At 37.4% G+C, this 15,198-nt stretch overlaps 1 protein-coding gene across 3 annotated transcripts in view; it reads left to right on the top strand.

The window, feature by feature from the left end:
- LOC109630996 (paired box protein Pax-7) overlaps positions 1-15,198 on the top strand; it is a 55,741-nt gene that overhangs the window by 439 nt on the left and 40,104 nt on the right. For 2 of the 3 annotated variants that reach the window (XM_069526170.1, XM_020089561.2), the window contains 3 exons: positions 515-750; positions 891-1,035; positions 1,233-1,361. In XM_069526170.1, the coding sequence (XP_069382271.1) occupies positions 515-750; positions 891-1,035; positions 1,233-1,361 (510 nt within the window). The remainder of the gene's footprint in view (positions 1-514; positions 751-890; positions 1,036-1,232; positions 1,362-15,198) is intronic. The other variant, XM_020089562.2, reaches the window with a different exon arrangement.

The raw sequence follows: 15,198 nt of genomic DNA, 5'->3' as shown, positions 1-15,198 counted from the left end.
CAATTAGGATAGGAACAATTACCTGAGAAAGACCCCATCAGATTAAATACACTAGCATGCTCGGCCTTTGATGTGAGGAAACTCCATCACTTCTTCATATTGAAAATTATTTTATTACTATATTAAAAATGGGATAATCTGCAGTAAAATCATCTTAATATTGGCTATATGCTATTTAACATATAGGTGCACTGCAGTGATTAATTGTCCACTGGCTATTTGACCAAGACATTTACGTTTGAACCCCAGAAGAGTGTCTATAAAGACAACATGTGGGATTTCTTTAGGTGTGTGCAAATTCAAATCAAACACAAGTGGAGAAGCTGATGAGCTAATCATCGGTATAAATGGCTCTTCACCTCCTCAGGGTCAATGACGCTCCGTTAACCACACATGTACACTTTGATATACGAGTGATACTGATATATTAATAACAGCAGGCCCACTTTCACATGTTAGGCCTTCAGCCAGATCAGCTCCAGAGAGTCCAACTGTTTGTCTGTCCCCCCAACAGTGTCCACTCCTCTGGGCCAGGGACGTGTCAACCAGCTCGGAGGGGTCTTCATCAACGGCCGCCCGCTGCCGAACCACATCCGACACAAGATCGTGGAGATGGCCCATCACGGGATCCGGCCCTGCGTCATCTCCCGCCAGCTGCGCGTCTCCCACGGCTGCGTCTCCAAGATCCTGTGTCGCTACCAGGAGACGGGCTCCATCCGGCCCGGAGCTATCGGGGGCAGCAAGCCCAGGGTGAGGAAGGGCAATAATAACATTAATAATAATAATAATAAAATGTTCATATTTAATTGTCTTACTTTGTATCGCTCTCCTTCTCTCTCTCCAATCATTATACTGATATTCGTTCGATCCTGTCTCTGTCCCATCTACAGCAGGTAGCCACGCCGGACGTGGAGAAGCGGATAGAGGAGTACAAGCGCGACAACCCCGGCATGTTCAGCTGGGAGATCCGGGATAAGCTGCTGAAGGACGGAGTGTGTGACAGAAGCACGGTCCCTTCAGGTGAGGCCTCCCCTGGTAAGCCCCATTTAATTATACTTTTACTCTTCTGTTTTCCCATATGGATACAAAATAGAATAAGGCCATGTTTGTCGCCTGTAGAGAAACGAAGGTCATTATTATTATTATTGTTATTAGTAGTAGTATTGTTATTATGATTATGATTATTGTTATTATTATTATTAGTGTGACTGAAGATGCTTTTATGTTGGCAGTGAGTTCAATCAGCCGTGTGCTTCGAGCTCGCTTTGGGAAGAAGGACGAGGAGGATGAGTGTGATAAAAAGGATGAAGACGGGGAGAAGAAAACCAAACACAGTATCGACGGTATTCTCGGAGACAAAGGTACGTGCTGCTTTCATACAAATTGGCCTGTAAATGGTCGTTTAGTCGCTGCGGTTCTCCTGCTGTAAGCGGCTCTCCCAGCAGACACAGCGGCACCTTAATTATTTATGACGGGGAGCGGGAGTGGATGCGGCTCCCGTGGTGCTGGTTAAACGCTCTGTTGAAAGCGGTGCTGACACATGACCGATGTGCCCGTCAATATCAATTACAGGCGGCCTGTCAGCAGCACTGCGGCCTGTGTGGGAGCTGTGCGCCGGCCACGAGAAATATACACACCGCGGAGAACCTGAGAAAATAAACATGTATTTGATTTATAAAGGACAACGCTAACAGGATTAAAAACAATCCACACATGGAAGGGTCTTTATACATAAATCAAGATATGTGTATCAAAATTATAGCTCTTTCAATGGTACATTAAAAATAAGCAAATGATTTACATCAAGTTAAATTAATTATATACATATTTACGAAGCATTAATAATGAAAAAAAAGATACATTTATAATTTCCTGAGGATTTTTAAAAAATATTATAGAGATACACATGTAGTATTTAGTAGCCTGTATGTATTATGAGAACAAAATTCGTTTTTACACTCGTTTCTCACAGTGAATTCAGATTTATATATATATATATAAATAAATCTGAATCAATCAATAACATTTTCTCTGTAAAGTCCACATTCACACATCATAATTGGTTTCATTTACAAGTTGTTAAAACAACTCTTCCCAAAAAACGTATCTTGCTGCATGGGTGAAACTGCAAAAGCGTTTTTTTATGTAGCAGCAGCTGTCGGCCTGTCTCCTGACCACTGGCTCAACTGGAGACATGTTCTCTTTTCAAATGACACATTTTCACAACTCTCCTCCTTCCCTTCTTCTTCTGAAGATCAGCCCAGCTAGTGTCTTTCTGTCATCTTGGCCTGGCATTTAATAATTTTAAGACTTAGCCTATTACAGCTGGTAATGAAACTGGTGTCTGTTGAATAGGCATCTGTGTTGGAGAGGGGTGTAATAGCTCAAAGGCATGGTAAGAAATATATTTATCCCCTATCAGCCCTCACTCTCACAGTTCCAGGCACATGCGTTCAGTTGAAGAGCCTTAAAGCAGATTAAATTGAGCCTTTTATTTCTTTTCACTTTCATCTTTCAGTGGCTGACTTCGTGGTGTAAAGCCCGCAGCGCAAATTCATGAGATTTTAAGGTTTCCTCCCATGTTGTTTAGATTGTATTTTTGAATATTCATTTCATTTGTTTTTGTGGGATTGCTTTTGGTGGCATGTTGGCAGAATGTGAGGGAGAGGGTGTGTATTTTAGCTGTAGTGTCAGGCTGAATATGTGACAAACACATTTAGTCTCATTTTCATCAGATGAGCTATTCCTTTTTACATCAGCACTAATGTACAGCAGGGGCAGGCTACATGTAGAAATTAGACCAAGTTATATCTGTTAAAAGCAATCACAAAATGCTTATACAAATAGAATCAATACAGGGAAATACATTATCTGAGATTTATCATAAAATCTTTACAATCAGCCAATTTATCATTTATCACAAATGCATGCTGCTCATCTATCTTCATGTACTTACTCACATTTGTGTAAAAGAAATGACTCCACATATACTACATATACTATACACGTTGTAAAGTACAGGCCTGCACTGCACATCCTTGTATTTCTCATCTTAAATTAACTGTTTTCATTTTTGATAGATGTCAGTGTTTGCAAAATATAAATATGAAAACAATGCAATATAAATATATATGTTATTTTCCCAGAAAACCCTGTACCCAACCAATGTTTTATTATATTAGGCCTCTGCATATGGAAGATGCAATTCATTGCATAGGGGCTCATATATGGAACTGTCTGCTTTTGTCAAACCACACACTGTATCTGTTATGATGTCTCCATTGACAGTGACTGCTATACAATCTATTCAATTGCACTTTAAGGTAGCACTGAATCAATATGCTGTTCCCCAAAGAACTGGATAATGCACTGTAGTACTGTGAATTTTGGAGTCCAGAGTAAGCCTCCTTGAAAGAAAAAAGGTGGACAGAGAGGATGGAGGGAGGACTTCAAACAAATCCAGTGGAAGTGACAAGAGGCAGATTTATAGAGAGCGCAGGCTGTGGGAAGTTCTATTGCAGCTATTAATAACACTTTTCCCCAGGCATCCACACATACTCCATTCCATCTGCACTTTCTCGCAGCTATTTTGCCGGGTTGAAATTGAGGGAGACCCAAATGTTGGCTGGAGATAACACAATCATCACAACCTTGGTCCTGGGCTGTGCATCTGTGTATTAAACTGGGATTAACCTCCCCTTTCCTCCCCGCTGCCTCGCATCAAAAATTCACATTTAAGGGACATATTAAAAAAAGAGATAAGGGAACTGGAAGCCAATGTGCAATACAGATGAGTCGTATCAACATTAATAATTATGTCATCATTATCATGATAATCACGCTGACATGCTCATCTACTATGTTAGTGTAAAGTGTTTGGACTGTGGGTCGGACTAAATGAGCAGTTTAGAGACATCAAACACACGGATGTCTCATTTTGACCTCACTAAACAAACAATTAATATGAATATGAATATAACGTTTATTTAACATAATTTTGATTTTTCAGCAGCAATCTTGGGCTCATATGTTTCGGACAGGAAGACATTTAAATGTAAAGATGATTTCTCTTAACAGCCTGAAAAACGGGCATCAGGCAATGATTCAAGTCATTTAGGGACCGAAAGATTTTTTTTTTTTAAATGTATAAATATTACAAGATCAAAATATATTAGGCTAACGTCAAATTTTATTTAAATGTTCTATAAAAATGGCTATTCTAATGGAAAATCACACATCATGCACAAAGGCCAAATATAACCAGAAACAAGAGACTGACACCTTTGAATAAATGTTAATAGACACACCTCACTATAACATCATATAGCACACCTTATATTCAAAAGATGAAAGTTTGGTTGTCTGCAATAGTTTTCTCATCACTGATCATGTTCTTACATCTAATACATCTTGAACATGACAAAATTAGTACTGATTAATTCTTTCATCAAAAATTGCTGTAGTAGCTATATTTTATTATTGCTTCCTAAAGCTGTCTGATTTACAATCTGTCAAATAAATGGGATTGTACTCCCTCTGGGGACATCAGCTCTAAAAGAGGCTTCTATGGAATGATTGTGAAATATTTCTCTCCTATAGGAATATTGTGTCATGAAAAGCAAATGAAATATGGCTTGGAAAAGCCACATCAAGACTAACGTACAGGGAAGGGTTTTTATTAGTGAGCAGGAGGAACGCTGAGGCTGTTCCTGTTGTGTTCATGCAGCAGCTGTGGTGACGTGCTGACCTGAGGACAGGATTCATGTGCTGTCTTCAGGTTTGCCTCAACACACACTCTTAGAGCACCGGAAAAAAAGTAGGTGAGGAGAGGAGGAAGCTGTTGGAGCAAAGTGAGCAGCTTAGAGGCTTTGATCCTCTCCTGCTTTTGCTTATCAGAAACATTTGAGGTGACACTGCCACAATGAGAGTTCATCATATTAGCTGGTGCCAGTGCTGCTTTCAGGCTTGCCTGTCTATTAATTAAAGCCCATTTACCACAGGAGACAGGACTTGTCTGGGCCCAGCCCCCCATGTAAAAGTATGAGAGCAAGGTTTTACTTTTATGTTTCAACATATGAAACATTCCATTTAAAGCACAAATGGAATTTTTAGATGGCATAGACATTTAAGAATTTTTATAACCTATAAAATATATTTTCATTCATAGTGCCCCATGGGGACCATTTAACATACATTTCCCACATGTTCTTCTTAGATAATGTGAAATGCTGTTAATTACACATTCACTAAAAAAAAAAAAAATAATACATTTGATGAGAGTAAAAAATTGTTAATAATAATAATACTAATACCAATGATGGTAATAATATTAATACAGTTTTGCTATTCACCCACACACATTCATACAGTGCATCAATTTCTTTATCACACATCCCTCACAAACTGCCCACACAACTGTATAATAACAATAATAACAACAATAATAATATAATAATAATAATAATACATGTGACATCACATTAAGGATGTTTGCCAGTACTTTCTATCTCTACATAAAAAAATCAATGGGTTGAGTAACTGATAATTCAACTAATCACATTATTCTTCTTGATTCAGCCCCATGTGAGGCTTTAAAACATTTTTTTACTTAAAAATAGTTGTAATAACAACCTTATTCTAAGTTGTTATTACAACTGTTTTTAAGTTTCCTCTGTTTCTCAACACCCAGTAGCATTTTTGTCAGGTCTGACCTACTTGTTGATTTTCCTTTAGTTCTTGTAGCACTCTGGACTTCTCAGTGATATGTTTGAGAAAACAAACATGTATAAAGGCTAGCTGCTGAACAGAGAGGGGGCTTTGAATAGGAGAATAGCAGCCCACTCTTTGCCATGGAGTGTTCAGTAGCCATCCCTTAATCCTCCTTTCATTTCGCCGACAAATGCCAAGAATCTTGTCTGGCGACCCGTTGGGAAGCTGATCAGCCAACAAAAGAGGAGCCGTGCACAAAGAGCAAACAGGCAAAATGGGGTTGAGGGCAGTCAGAAGCCTTGGGCATCCCTTTAACAGCCCATTTGCAAAGGATACACATAGGATAAAGGCAAACACAGAAATCACAACACATAACACAAACAATATGGCAACAACAAATTAATAAAATGTCAACACTTTGGTTGGTCTTTAATTGAGCTGAGCCGTCGCTGCATGTTGTGGTGAAGCCCCAGATGTTGTGAGCTCATAAACTGCAGCTGTGCCGCTCCAGTGTGACATACATGCTGTTTTTTCTCCATACACACTACTAGATGTTGTCAGTGGAGCACTTTTTAACAATCACATTTAGTGGTCAAGGTTTGTTCAAACACATGGAACTGGTTTAAAATGAGCAGGGATCTCATAGTTTCCAAACTTATCAAATGTGTCAGCCAGAAAAATACATCTTAAGACTGAATTCTGTGTGGAAAGAATATGTTCAGTTGACACAATAGTGCCATCATATTCATTTTAGGGTTTGAATGTTTTTCTCAGTGATTTTTTTATTAAACTTTTTAAAGTTAAAAATAGAGGTTTTAAGAGGTTAAGTCAATATCTTGAGCTTGATTGGTTTGTTAGCTGCCACTGTGTCAGGATTTGGCACAAGACATCTGCTTCCATCCAACTCATTTGGCCCAAGAACGCATAACAGAGAACCACTGAGAGGTTCCTTCCTCATAGTTAGCTGCAGGATCAAACAGGCAGGATCCCTGACCATAGGATTCTGCACTTCACCACACTTCTTTTAGGTTTGTTCTTTCATCCCCACATGAATTTATTTTCACATGAGCGACATCATATCTCTCAAATCATATGATGGATAATATCATGGGCATATTGTTAATATGTGTAGATTATGTTTGTTATTGATTTGCTTTCAATAAGGGCAACATAATGTAGCTTTTAAAAATTGGGAAATGTCGGAGATGAGATTCAGAATAAAGAAAATCTAACTGTCAATGATTTAGGCAAGAAGCAGAAATAAATATAAATAGATATCAGGGCTGTAAAGGAAGTACAGAGTGCATTGTTTTAATGTAAGGCTAAACATTTAATTTATTTTTAAATTATCAGTGACCTGATAAATAACATTAAGCAAACAAGCATTAAAACAGTAACTGAAATTATTATAATTTATTTAAAGGGAACAGCTGTATGTTGTATATTCTTTTTAAATCCTATTATTATCTGATTTTTTCAGTTTTTCTTTTTTAAGAATTGACCAAACATATTGAGACAGAGAGAAAATAAAGCTGAAGTGTGTATAACTGATTATTCATATTAGTGTTTCCTGTGTTTGGGAAATGGATGAAGGAATTATTTTACAGAGTGGCTGAATTCATCTCTAAATCCTGATTGAAATTTCCATACAGAGGTCTGTTTGCTTGGATCTATTAGATGGCTTATTCATGGTTTTCTCCATCAAACCGTGGAAGAAATCACATTCACCGAATGCAACCAACCAGTGTAATTGGCTAGAAAATGACCTTAAATATACAGAGATTATTAGGGCATAAAGGCCTGGTATTCCTGTATTATTTTTCTCAGGGTAGGGGGTAAATGTTCACTGTTGAAAGGTATGAAAGTGGATTATTGGCCATGTCTCCGTCACTGCATTGAAATCATTTCAGGCATTCACATATTTCGTTGTTCACAGTGCATCTTTATGAAAATAAGTCAGAGAGCACACTCTTAACAGCAGCACTGGATTAATAAGCTGCCGATCATATTTAAATTGATTTACAATATAATTTTTTCGTATGAATATGGTACCAACAATATCAAATATTTTAATAAGTAAATACTGATACAGTTATTTAAAATACAATATTACAAGAGACATAAATAGAAAATGTTGTTATTTTTTCATTACAGAGTCCTGATCTTAAAAATGCACACCAGATTCTGTCACTGACAAACTTTATGTAGTTTGTAGGAGAAAATACTATATAACAAGGGAGCTCATTTACAGGGATTGTCAATTCATTTCAAATTAAAAATTTGCTAAATTGTCTAGATTTGCTTTAATAAATAATACAACTACTATTAGCATTAAATGATATTATTCTAATTAACTGCTTTCTCCTTCTATAATTACTCTGTAAAAAAAAAAAACTACATGCTTCAATTAAATTAAATTAAATTAATTTGTATAGTGCCAAATCATAATATATATTATCTCAACACACTTGACATAGGAGATCTTGACCTTCTATTTCAAGTGTGTCAAGTGTCAAGTGTGTAGTAATTATACTAACCTTATAATTCTTGCGATAATCAATATCACATACAGACTAATGCACTCAAACTGATTCAGGTTATAAAATCCTCTTGCAATAAGAATGCTATGATATTTTGGTGCAATGTGTTCACCATTATCATTATTATTATAACTGTCTTCAGTTAAATTATAGAGAAACCATAGTTTTGTCTCCCAAAACTGTAACTAGCTATTAAGCATTTACTAAATACAAATAATTTATTTCTCCTTTTTTCTAAAAGGATTTAATCCTTTATTACTGATAAACATTTAAGAATCCATGTTTAATCAATAACTGATTCATGCAGTCGAATTAAAATGTTATTGTTAATGAATCTCATCATCTGATGATAAAAAAGTAATGAGGTCCTATCAGAGAGACCTGCATGTTTGGCAGTAATGAATTGAATATGAAAGAATATTTTGATTTTTAATGGTGGTGGTGGACACATTGCACCAAAATATTGAAGCATTCTTATTGCAAGAGGATTTTATAAACTGAATCAGTTTGAGTGCGTTTGTCTGTATGTGATTATTAATGTGTGCAGGACCGCGATTTATAATAATAATCACAATAATCATAATAATCTTAATGATTATTATTATACAGGCCATACCATACTGATATTGCCTGCATTTAAAATGATGTAGTAAGAATACATAGGTTTGCTACCTGAGGTTTTTGTGTCTTTGTGGCACAACACATCTAGCATAATTGCTCAGAGCATGTCATTTTACTTATCAGGATTTTATTCTAATTTCATACTCCAATTTTATTCTGAGACCTAATCTCAGCCTTTCACTCAGTATGATGAAGCTGAGTGTGCGGGCATCATATACAAAATGACGAAATGAGTTAATTTATCAGACATAAATATTGGTATAGATACATTTTGTGTGATGTTGTCTGTGGGAGGACTTTCCTCAGTGTGATCATGTTATTATAGAAGGGATAGTGACAGAAAAATAGAAAAGATTTGGATCTAAGAAACATACCTTTTCACAAGTGCCGGTCTCAGCATCAACATAGTGGAATATTTTTAGCCCCGATCAGGCAGCTACAGACAATAGGCATGCATGTGTGCTTTTAGATGTGGCCCTCTGATACACTAACAAGAGAAAAAAAAGAAATAAAAAAATCTCATACAGACAAGGAGGCCTGTCTGTTATTTTGTGCCTGGATTTGCTGTTGAAGAAGCTGATGAACTCCTCCAAGTTTATTAAGGAAAAGGAAACAATATAAACCAAAGACTTGAGGCAAGTAGGCTGACAGTTTATAAAGTGGCAGCCATTGTGGCCTGAAGGCAGATGCATGAATACCTCTGAATAGACTCCCTCAAAGTGACACGATTGAGCTAGACAACAGCAAAACGCTGAAAGGAAAGCTTCTCCTCTGTGCCGCTGAGCTGATCGGCATTTCTAATGCTCCGGCTTTGAATGAACATACATCTGCAGGGGGAGGGTGTGCAGGGGTCCACTCACCACACTGCTGTTCTGACTGCTGTTTTGGCTGGAAGTAAAAAAAAAAACTCCACTACAGAGTTCTATAGTCACTCTCTTCTTCGAACCAAGTGTAATGTAACCTTTCCTCATGTTGAAATAGTTTCAGTTCATTTGATGAGAAACAGATTGTTACAGAGCAGGATAAAGTGACCAAGAATGTGGCTGAACAGTGTCCTGTAACATTTTGAGCTCTGTGTGGAAAGATGAAGTGGCAGTTCAAATTGAAGAGCTAAAAGGAGTTTGATTTATGTCGATAGTCTGTCTTTTTTGTTTGATGAAGTCATGTGTTTTCTCAGACCTTTGTTCATGTAATGCAATGACAAAGTAGTGACAGTATAGTACAGACAAAAGGGAAATAAGCAAAAACAATAAAATGTGTGTAAGTAGTTTGAATATTGTTAATTCAAACAACTTACAGCATATTAGTATAGAATAATGTTTCAATTTTGAAATGGTTTCAATTTTTAAAAATAAAAAATATGAATGCTTTAACATTTTGGGGAAAATGATGATGCTAGTTAACAGTTTTACTATAATACCGCTCCCATGTATGACTTGGAAATAAGACTGGAGGCAGGGGTTCCACAGCTCTGTGTGAAGGTAACCTACCAAGCCCCCCATGTGTTTTAACCATGATGTCAGGCTGCAGTTTTACAGGGTGTTTACATGCTGTTTTATTTCGTGGCTGTGGGAGCAGTGACTTCCTGGAGTGACATCAGAAAATCACTGCAGAAATAAACGACTGTTTCACCCCTGAACCTGTAACAATAGTTCAACATAGATCACTTACATTTAGTTCAGTAAAGAGCTTTGAGTTTACATTGTTTTGAGTTTCACTACAGAGGTGGTAAGAATGTGCCCGTGGGGATTTGCTACTCTGAGGCCTTGAGTTTGCGAACTGGTTGAGAAGAGAAAAATGTTACCTCCAGGAAACAAATCCAGTTTTCAGTTATTGAACATCTGGATCTATAGCAGATGTTAGCAAACATATTACCTAGTATTGCTGCTTGTGGCAAAAATGGCGCCTTATATTGTTAACTTCTCAAACTAACTGACCAGTCACAGCTTTGAAACAAACACTTTAGGTTTCCTTCTTTGTGTTTGTTTTTTTCCTTCAGCAGTGATAAGGAGCAGATGAAAGCCCACCTATCCCTCCATCTCCTACAAACGTATCAGGGCATTTCAAAATCTGAAACCCGAATTTGGAAAGAAAGTCAACAAGCACAAGTCACTTCATTTTATTTGCACTGCTCTGATTGTTAATCTACTTTCTCCCAAAGAAAGATTATTCTATTGCTCTTTAAAACTTTCTGCAATTGCTTTCTTTAAGCCTGCAGCTGTCCAGTGAGGGCTTTGCTGTGTTGAGTATATCTTAAGAGTGCTTCTTATTATTATATTTGCTCCCAGCTATAATCTTTATCAGTATTTATATTGACAGTCAGCAGTTTTTGTTTATGGCTTATGTTTTTATCTACTAAATAAAGACACATGCATGCCAGTGCCTGTGGAGGAAAGAAGATAAAGACTTTGCATTAATAGTTTGCTGAGACATAATGCCCTGATAAAGCCAACATCTTTGTGTGGGCTGGATTGAGTTCAGTGCCAGTTCTATGCAGAGCGCCAACTTGCGTATCTGTTCTATATAGTTCTCTGTGAGAGTGTATGTTTGTGGCTGCACTCAAGTGTTTTTTTCATAGTGAAACAACAAAAGTTGGGATATTCTTCAGCACAGTTCCTCCATCTGCTGGAAACTATTTTACTCATCATTGTGAAACTGCCTACGTTGCAATCACTCCACTCCTGCTGCTTACTGTACACTTTTGCTGCATTAGTTGTGACTAAATACCATTGTGTGGAGCTGTATTGGAACAAAGGCAGGAACAATGCTGAACTGTATGAATGGGAGCATGTGCAGAGGCATCAGCGTTGTTGCGGCGCTGGTCTCAGCCTCGTCTCAGTTTTGCCCATTTGGGCTTGAATTGGAGGCCTTTGTTGATTGAGGAGCTTCTCTTGCCAACTGGCAGATTTTATTTTACTTTCTTTTGTGTTCTTGGAATCATTTTCAAAACTTTGGCTTTAGCCTCATTAGTCAAGTGTTCAGACCTACAATTCAAGGCCATGTATTGTACATGAATAAAAAACTCAGCAATTTAAATGAAAATATACTGTTGCAGCAAAAATGGAATGAACCTGTAGGTGATGCTATTATGGTATTACAAAATACAAAGTTATTAAATATAAACAGCCAGCAGTTTGCTACAGAAAATAATTTGTTGAGACAGTATTAATTTATTCTTATTCCCATGTCAATAGGTGACTGGGCTTTGTTTACACTAACTATAAACTAACATTACCTGTGTTGGAATGTGAGACTTTATATGTTCAAATGCAGTGATAGTGAAAAAAAAAAATCAGGATCATGTTACAACAACCTCCCCCATCTGTCCGTTCCATGTCATGCCTCTGCACAGTTTGACCTTTATAATGCTTACACTGCTTGGCTGCTCAGCTTTAGGGACTCCGTCTGCAAGTGCTGGCTGAAGTCTTGCAGAGTGCAGCAGAGCAGTTTGTTGTCTTTCATGTCCAGCGGCCCCCTGGGGGACTTCCTCTGTTGGCCCTGAAAGGCCCACGGAGGCTCCTGGGCCTCCGTTATTTAAGGTGAGCTCACTTTGTCACTGAGGCAGTTGACCAATAAGAGGTGTAAAAAGGACCTTTGGTGCCAAGACAAGATGGCTAAAAGAGCCACAGCCTCCACTTCAGTTTGTCCACATTGTTTCTCATGCCTCCAGGCAAAGCTCTTCAGCTGCTGAGGAGGGGAAAGACCTTGGACTGTTAGATGTGGTCTTTAGAATGAATGGTAAATATAATAGAAGGAATAAGTGAGGATGTTGAGTGAAGTGTCTACTTAGGTATTTTTGTTTAATCCAGCTTCTGAGATTTTAGTGCTGTGGAGTTAAATATGGTTTAGTTTTATAATCATCCAGATAATAAAAGCCTGTAGAGTAATTATACACGTGTGTACCAGATGTGTAGTGGTATTTCTTTAAGTACAGGAGCCCAACTATGACACACATGCATAGTTAGGTTTTGGCTTATTTTGAAGGTTATAATCCCTCATCATACAGAAGCAAGTTTACATGATTTAGTCCTCTATGAGCACAGATCAAATGTTAGATGACTCTGGGAATATTCATCATGTTGAGAATGTGACACAGCACTCAGACAAACATCTGGCTCTGTATGAAACCATGTAGTAGTATGATGTGTACAATGGAAACATTTATTCTGAGGAGAAGTTGCAGAGCAGCACAGGTGAAGCTCATCTAACAGGGAAGGCTGTGGATATGTAGCTGAGCTAGCTTTCAGTCCCAACAGCATTGTGATGCAGCCACAGCAATTTAACAGGCTTAGTAATGTTTCTTTTATTAAGGTTGAATATTTTTGTGTGTTACCCAATAAAAGAGTTGATGTTGTGAATCAACCAATACACCTTAAATGTCAACAAGGCAATTTTGACCTTTCCATTAGTTAATTAATTGCTCTCCTGCCGAGGAAACTTTAATGACTTGCCCTTGAAAAGTTCAAGGGATTTCACAGTGCAATTCCAAAGAGGTTCTTTTTTAAATCAAAATGAATGAATGATGAAAACATTTTTATGACCATCTCTTAAAAGTAACAAAATGTTGACTACACCTGCAATATGTTCAATGTTAATGTGCAGAGAGGGTCACTTATTCAAATCAAAAGCAAATCAAATTTTATTTGTATAGCCCATATTCACAAATCACAAGTTGTCTCATAGGGCTGTTCTTTGTTCGAAGCAAAATGAACTGACAGGACATTTTGCATGATATGTCAGCACATGCTTAATTTAACACCATTGTGGTTGGGTTAGGATTTTTGTCCAGATATGATGTGGAGTGAGGTAACATGCACACTGACATATGGAGCTTGACATGTTATTCATAAACTCTATGCTTGAGAAATCACATTTCCTAAATGAAGAGTATTTTCACTATCAAAGTTTTCTTTCATGTTGAAGTTTCTTTGCAATGTAAATGATACTGACTTGACTGGACTTGGAAGTCTGTCATGTTGTAGGAAAGTGTGTACAGTTATGGTGTGAAAAAGAAGCATGTCAGCGGTGAAAGCAGGCAGGTTGGTTAAGTCATGCCCTAAAGCATGAGAGATCCTTATCAAAGCCTGTAAACAGGAAAATACCTTATGACAACTTTCTCCTTCTTTCATGTCTCACACAAACAAACACAACAACCATGGACCAAAAACTGAACAATCAACAGCCTGTTTTGTGAGGAAGACGTAGTTTTGCACTAATAAATTCATCATTGTTGAGCAACTGGTCGGAGCCTATGAAGCAAAACTGAAAGGAGATCTAAAGTGTAATTATACCGGAACTAAAATGATTTTCAAAATACCCCATAATTAGTTTCATGTAACAGCCTCAGAGCTCTGTCAGCCTTTGGCCTATTTCTTGAGTCAAAGTTTGAACAGTAATGTCAGCATTCTTCACCAGACCTAACAATTTTGTTTACAGCAGCCACTGCAGGACACAGTTCATCTATCTGCTCCTCCAAACACTGCGCTTTCACATTAAGCAAGGCCCAACCGTCTTGACGATGTAAAATCTGTTCACAGAAGAGAACAATTCTAAAGGCACAATGAGAAGAAAAAAGTGAAAATCCCTATTGTGGGCACAAAAATATTTCAGCATCACAACATTTTGCCCTGTTTTGACCTAAAATGGGCCTAAAAGAAAATATGTTTAAAAAAGCTGACTACAATTTCGATGTTACTTATTACATAAGTTCAAAGGGTCACATTAATGAAGAGTTCTCTATCATATTGTGTTAATATAAATAATTCAAGTGATTTGAAAGTGATTTGAGTAAATAAAGTTACATTTATACATACAATTTACATAAACTTTGTGTAATTATAATACATAAAGTCAGTATTTTAGGCCACATTTGTGACTACAGTACAGGATCTGCTCCAAATTGTAACGTTTCTTTTTGTTGACCCATGCCCCATCTCTCCACCAGATTTTCAATAATTTCAGCAAAACCCTCTGACACATCAACACACACAGATATAAAACCACCTCCATGCCAAAAGTATCTAAGGCCTTAATTTCTGGTGTGTGGAGTCCCAGGTGGGGACATTCTCTGGGGGGACGATTACAACAGTATTTCTAGAATTACAGTTCTATCTCTAAGACATAAAGATAGTGAATTAGGAGAGAGTGGAGTGCATCTCCACTGACTTTATAAAGCTAATTTTTATCAGCAGAGTTGGGCAGTGGATTTTTCAACACATTTTTCTATGTAGAAAATATTATTGGCAGCCACTTGGTTAATTCACCAAACATATCTGCAGCATTGAAAAACCTTTCAGTATAGTTTGTGTGTAAATTGATCTGAATCAAG

Source organism: Paralichthys olivaceus, chromosome 6 (genome assembly GCF_024713975.1).
Source record: "Paralichthys olivaceus isolate ysfri-2021 chromosome 6, ASM2471397v2, whole genome shotgun sequence".
NCBI classification, from domain to species: Eukaryota; Metazoa; Chordata; class Actinopteri; order Pleuronectiformes; family Paralichthyidae; genus Paralichthys; species Paralichthys olivaceus.
This window is presented reverse-complemented; position numbering and strand designations above follow the sequence as displayed.